At 28.1% G+C, this 13,784-nt stretch overlaps 1 protein-coding gene across 1 annotated transcript; it reads left to right on the top strand.

Moving 5' to 3' along the window:
• The first annotated feature begins 4,521 nt into the window (after window positions 1-4,521).
• On the top strand, window positions 4,522-7,280 carry Doa (Darkener of apricot). The gene is made up of 5 exons (XM_070635922.1): window positions 4,522-5,459; window positions 5,526-5,787; window positions 5,950-6,233; window positions 6,297-6,487; window positions 6,669-7,280. The coding sequence occupies exons 1-5, from the start codon at window positions 4,765-4,767 to the stop codon at window positions 6,797-6,799; spliced, it is 1,563 nt and encodes a 520-aa protein (XP_070492023.1). The 5' UTR covers window positions 4,522-4,764; the 3' UTR covers window positions 6,800-7,280.
• The last annotated feature ends 6,504 nt before the right edge of the window (window positions 7,281-13,784 follow it).

Genomic DNA, 13,784 nt, shown 5'->3' on the forward strand with positions numbered 1-13,784 from the left:
CCTCACTAATACTTGCATCATTTAATTCGACACAAGCTCGCATTAGGAACGACGGTGGTATCTATTTTAGTAATCCAGACTTATCCTCTATTCCTGCAGATTTACGAAGTATGAATTTCTTAAATAATAACAGCAGCTGCCAATTTATTAATAACGATTTAAGAAGTAATGATAATGATAATGAAAATAATCGTAGCCGATTCGATTCGAGATTTAACAATTTAAATTCAGCAACAAATTATTTGTTAGATTCTATTAACAGTAATAATATCGATAATTCTAATAATTCTGAAATAATGCAACAGCAAGATTTAAGAAGACGCTTAAGGTATATTAATCTTCATGGTATGTTAAGACGTGCTCGTAAAAGAGCCCAGAAATATTTGAATTCAATATCATTCGCTTCACGAAAATGATGAAATTTCGTTCCTGAACTTTTCTCTCTCAACACATCCGTCATACAACAAGTGAGCATGTTTTTTAGCTATTTAATTCTCTTAAGGTATTAGCAAACGAATATGCTAAGAATGTTAGACTTCTTTATTCAGTGACAATTTATATGTTTAGTTTTCATGCAATGTGAATTTGGGGGAAGGATGAGTTTATTAAGAATATTCTCTAATGTCACTATTAAATGTGTTATATGCATTATGAGATAAATGTTGAATTTCTGTGGGATAATTTAAATAACTTGGGAAATTCAAGTCATTCTTGCAGATTTGTCTTTATTAAAGAGTTTGTGAATTTCAATTCTCATTCTAAAGTCTACGTAAAATTACGTACGTTTCTCATTCTTAAGTCTACGTAAAATTACGTACGTTTCATGTTCTTAAGTCTACGTAAAATTACGTAAGTTTCTCATTCTTAAGTCTACGTAAAATTACGTACGTTTCTCATTCTTAAGTCTACGTAAAATTACGTACGTTTCTCATTCTTAAGTCTACGTAAAATTACGTACGTTTCTCATTCTTAAGTCTACGTAAAATTACGTACGTTTCTCATTCTTAAGTCTACGCAAAATTAAGTACGTTTCTCATTCTTAAGTCTACGTAAAATTACGTACGTTTCTTGTTATCAATTCTACGTAAAATTACGTACGTTTCTCATTCTTAAGTCTTTGTAAAATTACGTACGTTTTTCAATCTACGTCTACGTAAAATTACGTACGTCAAACATTTTAAAATCTTTAATTTCAAACCACAAAACTCAATTATAAAAGCTTCTAATCTCCTTAAAAGACAAACAAAGACAAAAACTATTAAAGCCTTTCATTTTCTACCTTGCCGTAAACATTTAAAATACTCAAGTATACTCCCTCAAATTACTCACGTATGAAATGATTCACATAGATTGTCCTCAACAGATTAAAAGAAAATTTTCAATAGCTTTTCATTGGAAAAGTTTTATAATTGAAAATTTTCAATTACTGTTGAGCCTATAGACACGCACTCATGCATAGTAATACAAAATGAAAAAGAATTAAAATTTTAATATGGTCCAAATTGAGCGGAAGAAATGAAAATAAACACAAAATTGACCATTTTCTTAGGTTTTGCTGTCTCATCAATGAACAAAACAAAATTTAAAATTTAAAACATTTCTAAAAGAGCCAAAAAGAATTAAATACGAGAGAGAAAAAAAGAAAATTTAAAAAAAGGAAATAAAAAATTGAATTTTAAGACATAAAATACATACACAATTTACTAATTAAGGAATATGTAAGGGAGAATAAAATAAATAATAATAATAAACTTAATAATATTAATAAAAATAATGAATGAATCATGCTACAATTGTAGCATAATATTGAAAACTGCCATCATTTGTTATCAATAAAATTTTATTTCAATTATACGAGAATCTGTTACAACTTATATAATAATAAATATGACATAAGTAATATTGTAAATAGTCTAATAAAATAATAACAAATGAAAAATGTCCAGGAAACAATTCACGACTCATAAGTTAAAATGACAAATTTTAGGAAGAAAATTTTTAAGTTTTTTCCACAATTTTTTCTGGACATAAAAACAAACATAAAGTATATTCGACTAATGATAAAAAGGAATCACTTACTAGAAAACAATTCATGCACTTTATAATGAAAACAATTTTATGAGACAAAAAAACAAGTGAAAAAAATTAATGAAACAAGTCGCAATATTTTCTCCATTATGGAAATTGCTTAAACAAATGTTCTGGAGTTGAGAATTTTGAGGTTATTAGAGATGTTTTGTGCATTTTTAGTAGAAATTTGAATGAATAAATGAAGATTTTTACAAAACTGCGCATTATAATTACAAAACTTTTGAATTGTTAAGTCCAGGATGATGCTATACAAAAAGAGAAGCTTTGAAGCTTCATTTCACTATATTGGATGGATTTCAAGCATCAAACCTATCTAATACGAGTAACTTGGTGTACGACAAGACACTAAGTTATCCTGACAGTCACCCCTAAAGGATTACTTAACCTGACTAACCCTAAAAACGAGTAAATTAAAATTGCTACAAATTTGCAGTGTAGTTTCAATTCTATTCAATTCAATTCTCCAAACTGTCAATTGACCGTTTCTCATCAGAGTCTGAACTAATTTGATTCCAAAAATTCACTTTCCTTCAAAACATAACCTCAAAAACTTGAATAATTTAAGAAAATGACTGTTATTTCCATAATAACATACCATAATCGACGGAAAACCTCACAGTCTTATGCTATTTTGATTGAGTTCATCCTTTTTAGTGAAATGAGCCTCTTAAAGTTTCATAAACCAGGTGAAAAAAGAAAGTTTATTCGGATTTTTCCTTTAAAAAGCATATAAAACTTAATAACAGAAAAGAAGAAACGAAGCAAAAAAAAAAAAAACACAATGAAACGAAACGATTAAATGGTATTAAAGGCATTTCACGCCTTTACGGATATATTCAACATAGCTTGATGAAATTTTGTTGATAATTTCACTTTCGTTCTTTTTTATTCTATCACAAATTCGCGCGTAAAGCTCTCATTAGGATTTTTTTTTTATATTTTTCTCTCTTGTTTCCAAACATTATGAATAATTTAAGGTGCTATATGAACGGTCAAAATATTTTATAATCTTTTATCGCACCATAGTTAACCCTCATTTCATTTTTTTTTCTATTTTGTTGAAATTTTCTATATTAATTAATTTATAAACCTATAAACTAATTAATTTTGTTAGCGGGATCGAGAAGCCCTTTGGAGCCAATTTTACTTCCTCTTATTTTGCTACTTACTTTAATGAACAGAAATGGATTAGAATATAACGGTGAAATAATTTTTAATGTGATTTAATAGGATAAAAAATTTAATAAAAAAATAAAAAATAAAAACGAGGAAAAAAAATAAAGTTTCGCATTATTTGATAGGTAATTCATTGATCTATTAATGATACGCTCAAACTATTTACAAGAATTAAAAGATATTTTGTGTTTCGAAAGCGAGATGATGAATAAATCTCATTTTATATAGTCCTATGTAGTCACGTTTTTTGATTAATTTGTATTTTACTCTTTTTCTGTTGAGAAAATTGTAATCAATCTTAATAAAAGTTAAGAAGCTTTGTCTTTGCACAAATTAATTATGACAAAAAAAAAAATGAAAATGAATAAATAAAACAAAATGTAAATAAATTAATTTTTGATTTTTAGCATTTTAAAAGTTTTATTTCAGATTAATTTATTGATTTCTACTTATTATAAGATTATTTCAGATTGGTTATTAACTTAATTTGCCATTAGTTTCTAAATTTTCTAATAATATCAAAAAACCGTTAAAACTGAAATTCAAAAATTTCATTGTGAAGCCAACTTCAAGTCATACAAATGAAACGTTTCTAGAAAGACCTAAAAATCAAGAAATTCAAAATCTTAAAGGATTCATAAATATTTTAAAGTCAACTTTAACATCAATAAGTCAGAAGCAACAAACATAATTCAATTCTAAAGAAACACGAAAAAAAATTAACGGTTGAAAAATATTTTGAATTTTTCTCATTTTGATTCAATGAAATTTTCAAATTTCATCCGTTAAATCAGCAATCTTTTGTTTACTTCAATTAAAGTTCTTCAAATTGTCAAAGTTTCGCAATTTAACAATTAGTTCTTCAAATTCCTTACTAAATCACAACATTGGAAAACTATTTATTAGGTAAGACAAGTTAGAACAACAACCGGATTATCCATCATAACAAAAACATTCGGATTAAGTTTCGAATTCTTGTAGTCCCCTTATTTAGCACATCTTGTTGAATAAACTTTATTTACTCATATAAAGTCCATTTGTCAGGAAATATTTCACATAGAAACGATCTGTTTACGCAATTGGTCAGCATTCACATCTAAATTCAGTTTGTGCTATATTTTTTAATCAAAATTAAAATATTCAGCTTCAGCTATTACGTAAGTAACAATAGAATCATCTAAATTCTCAATAGTCGACACTGAAAATCAACATCAATGTACAAAGCGCTTCCAGCGCCGCCTACTTATTAACGTTTGATACTTGTCATATTTTCATTGAGAAAAAAAGAAATTCGCGATTAAAACTAGAATTAATAGTTATTTTCATAAATGCGTTCATTTAAATGGTTTAGTAAGACAGTAAACAGCCAAATGAGATAACGATCTGAGCAAGGAAGACGATTTCAAGCCTAATAAATTGAGTGTTAAAAAAAGTGTGTTAAAGTTATTTGGCATTTTGGGCATCAAAATATATTTTTTTATGTGAAATCATATTTTTATGTTTGATAAATACATTTCGAACGTTTCTGAAAGTATAAAGAGAGTCTCTAAATTATTAAGTGATATTTGGACAAAGTTCAACTCAACCCATCATCCTGCTATTGAAAACGCTACTGCTGTTTCACCTATAATGCCAAGGACTAAAAGAAGACATCGTTCAAGATCAGAATCAAATCATGCTCATAAAAAGCGGAGACGAGGTGAATCAAATGAAAGTAGTAGTTATCAACCAGTTGAAAGTTATGAAGGATCCAGTTCAAGACGGAAGCGCTCAAAACGTTCACATGAAAGAAATGAAAGAAAGAATGATAGAAAGCATCACAGGAAGGAGAAAGAGTATAAGGAACGTCATGAATATAATACCAGAAGTAATCATCATTATGAAAAGCATACTCGTGACAGGAATAGAAGTGAACGTGAACGAACTCCACCACCAAAACAAAGGGAACCGTCATTTAGGGATGATGCTGATGGTCATTTAATTTATCATAATGGTGATATGATTCTAGCTCGTTATAAAATTCAATCAACGTTAGGTGAGGGGACATTTGGACGTGTCGTCAAAGTTAGGGATGAATTAATGAATCAGACGATGGCACTCAAAATTATTAAGAATGTTGAAAAGTACAGGGAAGCAGCACGATTGGAAATTAATGCTCTCGAGAAACTTGCGGACAAAAATGCTACAGAACAGTAAGAAATTTGTTAATGTACGTGCTATTATTAGCCTAAATTAACACTTCTTTTTATTATTTTTAGCCTTTGTGTCAAAATTCTTGATTATTTCGACTATCACGGACATACGTGCATTGCATTCGAGATGCTTGGCTTAAGTGTTTTTGACTTTCTACGCGACAACAATTATGAGCCATATCCAATGGATCACATTCGACATATTTCATACCAGTTATGTTTTTCTGTCAAGTTTCTGCATGATAATAAATTAACTCATACGGATTTGAAGCCAGAGAATATATTATTTGTAAATTCTGAGCCTACGACAACCTTCAGTGCAAGAAAAGTGAGTATGCCTTTTTATCAATGAGTCATGGATATTTCCGTATTGATTTTATGCTGCATAAAACCATTTTTTGTGCCAATTTTTTACCATAAATTCCTGATTTAAATTTTTTGCATCCATTGCAATTTTCAAATATTTTTTAACCGTTAAATTTCATTTTAGAATCGAGATGTTAGACGTGTCAAATGTACAGATATACGATTGATTGATTTCGGTAGTGCAACATTTGATCATGAACATCACAGCACAATTGTGTCAACACGACATTATCGTGCACCAGAAGTCATTCTCGAGTTAGGCTGGGCTCAACCGTGTGACGTATGGTCAATCGGATGTATCATGTTTGAATTGTATGTAGGAACAACACTTTTCCAAACACACGATAATCGTGAGCATTTAGCTATGATGGAGAGGATTCTCGGACCAATCCCACATCGCATGGCTAGGTAAGGGTTCAAATTCCTTTATGATTCTTAATTTAATTCAAATTTGTTTGCATAAAATTGTAGGAAAACTAAGACAAAGTACTTTTACCATGGCAAGCTTGAATGGGATGAAAAATCATCAAATGGACGTTATGTACGAGACCATTGTAAGCCACTCAATCGTCACATTATGTCAGAAACGCCAGATCATTTGCAACTATTCGATCTCATAAGAAGCATGCTTGATTATGATCCTGCAACTAGGATTACTCTTGGTAAGTTAGCTATTAATGGTTAATTATGGATGAATTTTGATGGTCCAGATAAGTTCTTTTTGGCTCTGGATCATTAAAATTGGTTTAAATCCAAGGATTAAACTTAACCCTAAATTTTAATCCGATGGATTTATTTTAAGACTTAAGATTCATTTTACTGATGATGTAACTCTCATTTCAGAACAAGCACTGCGTCATCCATTCTTCCAAAAACTACCACCAAATCAACGTCTTCATGAACGAAATGATCCATCACAGTATATATCGGCTAGTAGTAGTCGCGAACGATCGCATAGCTTATCATTGCGCTAAACAACAAACAACTTTTTTTTTTGGCAACAAACAAATTAAATAAATAATTAAATAACATTTTCTATTGTTTCGCAAACTTTTTTTTTTGATATAAATTTTCCTACTCTTTAAGATCTTCTGTGCGGTGGCATGGAACAGCATGCGTATGTATGGAAGCTTACCTTTGTAAGTCTGTTTCAAAAATTATGTATAAAAATTTCAATTAAAAATTCAATTATATAAATTGAGGACATAAAAGATTATGTGAAGAACGATGTTAATGCATAAAGATATTTCTTTTATTTTTGCAAAGACGTAGCCAATTTGTCACTTTTTTTTGTAGATGAAAAGTTGAATTTTTTTCTTTTCTTTTTCTTTTGGTTTTCTTTTTTATTTTTAGTATCTAAATCAAATCCGTATGCGCTCTTATGAATTTCCAGTTTATTTTGAACTTTCTAATTAATTAATTATTACAAAAATAAATAAAAATAATAGATATTAAGTTTATTAAGCATTTTATGTTTTATTTTATTTATTTTAATATTTTTATTGCAGATTTTCAGGTTTTCTTATTCGTTTATTAAATAATATTGACGTACTGACGCTCACAAGTAAGGTTTCTCATAATTTGCAATTCAAAGAAATTTAACACTTTTTAACGAACATTTTGTATTTAAATCAATGGATAAGTTCAGTTTACTGTCGTTTTAGGTTTGCGTCTTAGGTAAAGTTCAAAAGTTTTGGGACAATTTATAAAAATATTCTTTTCACTTTCAACGAACATTTTGAATTTAATTCAAAGGATACGTTTAGTTTGTTTTCGTTTTGAGTTTTTGTCTTGAATGAACTTCATTTTCATTTTGCTAGCATTTCATTTCAAATCTTTGATTACCGTTGAAAGTCAAAGTCAACTTTTCAACCTCCAGATTCATTTCTATGTCAATTTCAAGTCTAAAACATTACAAACCTTCATTATTTTGAGTTCAAAATTTCTCGCTTAGACAAAAATCCATGACATGTTACTGCATATTACATAAAAACATTTACTCGTGTGAAAATATTGTTAGTTATTCGCAAAACAGAAGGCTGAAAAAAAGAGTATTGAATATTTTGTCAGGTGAGAAAACACGACAGCTGGTTCAGAGAAGTTGGAAACAAAAATTAAAGTCAATTAAAATAAAACAAATTTTTTGAGATTTTTCTTCATTTGCAGCACAGATTGCAAAAATTCTTGGAAATTATAAAAATAAAACAATAAAAAATTCACAATTTTTTCTTAAAACTCTATCGGTCGGCGACAAAATGTGCTGTTTTTCATGTCTCCTGATAAACCTATCGCATTGTACATAAACACGACAATTCATCACGTGCTATACTTCCCACTCAACCTGAAAGATAATCAAATTAATGAGTCAAGTGACAACTTTTTTTTTAAAATTAGTATTTTTTTATTATTTTTTTAGAGATAATTTTTTACATTCATAGTTACTCAGTGTTAATATATTTTTTTTATCGATAATTCATTTTTTTTTAATATTGAGAGACTAGCAAATACAATTCTGCATGCTCAACTACTTATGCAATATATTTCAGAGAATTTTTTTATTTTTTTCATCTTATTTGGATTCAACTTTTATTATTTTTTTTTTTTGAACATGTGTTTTTTATGTATGGTGTGTGTATGTAGTTAAATACATTTTATGCAATTTTATTCCTTATCAATTTTCTAATATTTTTTTTATGAACGAAAATGAGGGAAAATCTTGGAAAATTTTTCACTTTTTCTTCCAAGAATTGATGCGAAAAATGATAAATTATACAAAATTTGCTTTCGTTTGTTGATGCAAAATGGCTGATTTACAATATTTTGGGAAGTTTGAGGAACTGAAGCTTTGTTATGATTTATTTATGGCAATTTAAGCTTTGAATTGAGTCATTTTGATTGTTTCAACCTAATTTCAATTTTTAACGGCTTTTTACAATTCAAATAGCCGAGACACAATTGCTTTGGAAGCAAACTTCATGGTTTTTGATTCTTCAAAAACTCTTTTTCCGTTAGAAATTTCAAATCAAGATAAACTTGATTCCAAACGATTGTCAATCAGCCATTTCGTCCTTAGAATATTTCCATAATGTGATTAACATGCTGACAAGGCAGTTTATTGATTTTATGCATCTTGTAAGCACATTTATCAAATTCCTACAAATTTTCTAACATTTTATAAATTTATATTGAATTAAAAGTAGATTTATGAGCTTAATTAAGTCGTAAGATCAACTTTTCATCATTTAAATTCATCGAAAGCATCAAAAATGATCAGGAAGTCGTAAATTTCTACAATATTATTAATGATTAGATACAAAAAATTTCAATGAAGCTGTTTTGTCTCCTCACTAATTAATTTAATTATTATTATTTAAAAAATAGTCTTCTGAAATATTTTTTATTGGTAGATGAACGCGCACAATCATTTTTAGTTACTTATCGACTTACTTTTTATTTCCATTTTCCTTTTCGGCTTCTCCTTTTATTTAAATCTTATTTCTCATTAAATATATTTTAGATATATTTCATTATTTATGTTAGCTTTTTAATTATTTATAAATCATGTTGCCTATTTTATTCTTATTAGTATCATTTTTTTGCTTCTTCTTTTCCTTCTCATCTTTTACTTTTTACTTTTTTTTTTGAAATGATCAGTTTTGAAATAAAAATTATTTGAACTTCCACGTGGAACAGGGAAGTAAGGTTGATTTTTTAATTCTATTTATTATTTTTTTTTCCTTTTGTGGTGTCTTTGGTTGGGAATGTGAATGCTTAGAATGAGCTTTATTGTGCATTTGAATGTTTACTGGTTGAGGAGGAGGAAGAAGGGATCTGGTGATGGATATACCCTTGGCAGGGTGTAATAAAATCATCTGTAATTAGTCGACCATGTGTCTAGTTATAAGCTTTCATGTTTCATGTCAAGTTACCTGAATTCCAAGGTTATTACTAGACATACGATTCCCGAGCGACACAAATAAGGAAGGCTCAGTTTGCAGCCACATCGAGGCGGCTTCCATTTGGTATTAATGAAAGACGTTTATCCGAGCCTTAAAATCTCCATGGTGAAGCCTTCTTCATTTGTGTCGCTCTGGATCAACTGATCACAGCCGTGAAACAGACTACGGATCAGAGTTGCAAAACAGGCATCTGTTACAGGTAAAAACAGTACAATTTCTTAATAATGTGTATGTTTTTCTTTTAAATCCATACAAATTGTCAAAAAAATTGTACGGTTCTTGGCTATTTTTTTCTCACAAAACCATTCAAATTATCAAAAAAATTGTATGGTTTTTTGCCTGTTTTGAAACTCTACTCTGGATTAATTAAAATTCTTAAAAATTTCATAATTTTTTGGTCAATCGTCAACAAAATTTCTCATTCCACCTTCCATTTCCCAACAAAATGCACCACTAATTGTCACTTATCAGTTACTATTTACTTTTTTTTTGTATTTTTTTAATGCAATCGACAGAAAACTTTTTTTTTTCCTTAAATTTGTTTATTTATTTAATTTTTTTTTATGCTGCATTCCCTATGAAAAAAAGCTTCTCAATTTATTAAATGTAAAATTCTAATTATTTCTTCATTTTGTGTGAATGAATGTCAGTGAACGTTTAATTTCTTATTTTTAATTCTTTTTTTTATTATGTTGTGACAACAATGAATGCAATTTTTTTGTTGTACAGACATTGTTGCTTGAATTGTGCGACACAAAGTTTTTTTTTTACTTTTTATTTTCTTGTGTAGATTTTAGCTTGTGAGTGAGTCTGTGAAGAGCTTTTTTCTTGGAAGGACGGAGTTGAAAATTAAAGAAGAAAAGGAAAATTGATGAAGGAAATCAAAATTTTTTTTGGAGATGATGTTGTAAGTTGTGAGAATGTTTGGGAGCAATTTCTTGAGAATTTATTCGGAGAATTATTCAGATTAGACTAAATAATGAATAATGACCTTTTGAATGTGTAACATTGTGATTGTAAGATGAAGTTCTCGGTATTGAAACTAAATCCAGGTAGTAAAATTGAATTCTGTTGACAAAATTGTCGATATTTTAACAAACATTTGAATTTAAGTTGAAATAATTGTTGAGTTTTTGCAAATTTTTGAATTTTGTCAAATTTTTTTGATGAATTTGATGGAAAATTGCTTTAGAATACTAATTTTTGTAAAATTTAGCTTAACTTTGCAGTTTGTTGACTAATCTTTCAATGCTAAAAGCTTTGCTCATACTTTTTAAATATGTTAAAACTAGCATGAAAGTCAATAAACTTAAAAATCAACCAAAATTTGAGATCAAAGTCTTGAAGTGGAGTTGAATAAGGATTAATAATCTCTTGAAAATGACTTTATAAGCTCTAATATCTGCAAATTAACTGTTTAAATTCAAAATTAAAGTAAATTTTTATTTTAAAGTTCAAAATTTGAACTTTTGCTTGAAAATTTGAACTTCAATTGGAATAAACCTAAATTTAGTCTTCTCTGAATTTTATTCTCATAAATTCTCAATGAAACCTTTCCAAAATTGACAGAACGATTGCTAAATTGTTATGACAGTAGACAAGCATCTAGCAAGCAGTGGAAACCGTTCTTAGAATGAAATTAGCAGAACTTGAAGTCGATTTTGATTATTTTCAACTTCAAAGTCTGGAAAGGAGTCGAAGGGAAGCGGCGATGATGATTGTAATGACTTTTTATTTAAATTATTTAACGACTTTTTTCATAGATCTATAGTAAACCTCAGTCTAAAAGTTTTCTGTCAGTATTTCAACAGTTGAACTTTCTCCTCAATTTTTTTAAATTTATTTTTATTTTTTATGAATTTTTTTACTTCTTTTCAGGAGGACTTCAGAATGATTTAATGAATTTTTTTTTAATTTGTGAGTATGTTTATGCTTTTTTTTATTAACTTTTTTTTATGTGGATGCTTTTTGAATAAAAATTAAAAAAAAAGTTACATGCACTATAATTTATGTCAATAACATATTTACAAATTATTTACAGTTAATTTGCCTTATTAAAAAAATTAAATCGCACTATACAAACGGAATTAAGTTGGACCTCAAAATGGCTTTATTTTTTTACTTCTTTAATTGAATTTTTTATGAATTCTTTTTTTGTTTTTTGTGCTATCTTTATGACATATTCATCCTTTTTTTTGTAATTCTCCTTATAACTTTTTCTTTTATTTAATTATAGTAAATAAGTCTGAATGAAAATAAATTGCTTCGGTTTTTTTTTCTTTGATTTCTTTTTTGTTTTTGTGGATGGACATTGATGATTTTTCAGGTGTATAATTTAGACTTGCTGCAAATTGTCCTTAAAAAATTATAAAAGCTTTAAAATAGTGAAGCTTTTTGAGTTTTTGTGTCATTCAGATTTAAAAAGCTTATTTAAACGCTTCATCTAAATATGCTGAAATATTTAGAAATTTATGAAAATTGCGTAAATCCGTTGTTCATTGATTAAAAACCTTTCCCGAACAGCATACCGTATTTCCTGGTCCGACGCATTTTGACTAATTTATGGCTGAAATTGTTTTTATCGTATTGTGCCTGCTCAGATTAACCGGCGTTTAAGATTCAATAGCAACAAGTCTTCGAGTATGGAGGCTTTAAATGACTGATTGTGTATCTGTGTATCCTTGAGTGTTTTTTAAAAATCCTGATTCAATTTTACCTAATTGACTAGTTAACTAGGACGAATTGTCATTCCAATACAGTAGTTCATGTAACTAGCCATATACTGGGCTTCTTCAAGAAGTCGCTCGGGAGCTTAAAATTTTGCCGCTCGGGAATAAAAAGCTGATTCAAAAATTTCTTAATTTGATCAATCTCAGATCTGAATCTTTGGAAGCAAATCCAATTATACACCTGAAGAATCACTCGATAAGATGAGTTGCAAGCATAATGACCACAAAGTTATCATTTACTGCAATCACCTCACATCACTCATTTTTAAATTTACAATGAAACTAAAATAATTAACATTTTTTTTTAATTTTTATAATATTATTTCATTTTATTTGCATACCAATTAACATAAATCTCTTCTATTGAAATTGTAGAAGAAATAATGGCAACTACAATTTAATTCTAAAAGCTTTAAATTGCAGCAACAATTCTTTCTATCTAACATTCTTAATTATTGCACATCATTTTTTTATAGAAAGAAAATTCCTAACATTTTTTTTATTTTTGTCTAATTTTTAAGAAGCCCATGTAAAAAATGAAACTTAACAACGTGCAAAGGAAAATTTCATCAAAGCAGCCATGCTTTTTTCATGATTTAAGCTGCAATATTGAAAATCACTTGACTGCTGTGATGATTTAAATTAAATATTTTTAAGCAAATTATTTATAAAATTTTGTACAAAAGTTAACGGGTTTTGTTGGGGAAATGGTCAAAGTTTGCTGAGATTTTTTTAGAAATTTGAAATTTTTGTCTATTTTTTTGAATTTTTTTGACAAATTTTGAATTGAAATTTGCTATTTTGAATTGAATTTTGACAAATTTAGAATTTGAAAATCAATTTTTCGTCCTAAAATTGGCTTGACTGAGTCTTGTTTAAGCTTTTGAACATTAAAATGAATTAGTAATGTTGACTTTATTGATTTTCAAAAGTAAAATTCCAAAAAAATCAGAATTAAGAATTAAATTAGATATTTAATATTAAAAATCTCTTAAATTCTTCACTAATGAACATTTAGCTTTCATTTAAAGTTGAATTTTTCATCCATAAACTTCTAAAACTTCTCAAAAGATCTCAAATCTCATACAATAATTCACAAAACATTTCAAATTTCATAAAAAAAATTTCATCAAATTCTTCCCAAAAACATTGCAAAAATTTGAACCAAAAATGTCCGTTAAAATGTCTCAAGCTGTTACACGAATCATTTTAAAGTAATTTTTATGAAGGAGATAAGACGTTACAATTTGAAAATAAGGGCATCCTTAATT

Source organism: Chironomus tepperi, unplaced genomic scaffold (genome assembly GCF_022539635.2).
Source record: "Chironomus tepperi strain 1889 unplaced genomic scaffold, CSIRO-AGI_Ctep_v1 contig_11, whole genome shotgun sequence".
NCBI lineage: Eukaryota > Metazoa > Arthropoda > Insecta > Diptera > Chironomidae > Chironomus > Chironomus tepperi.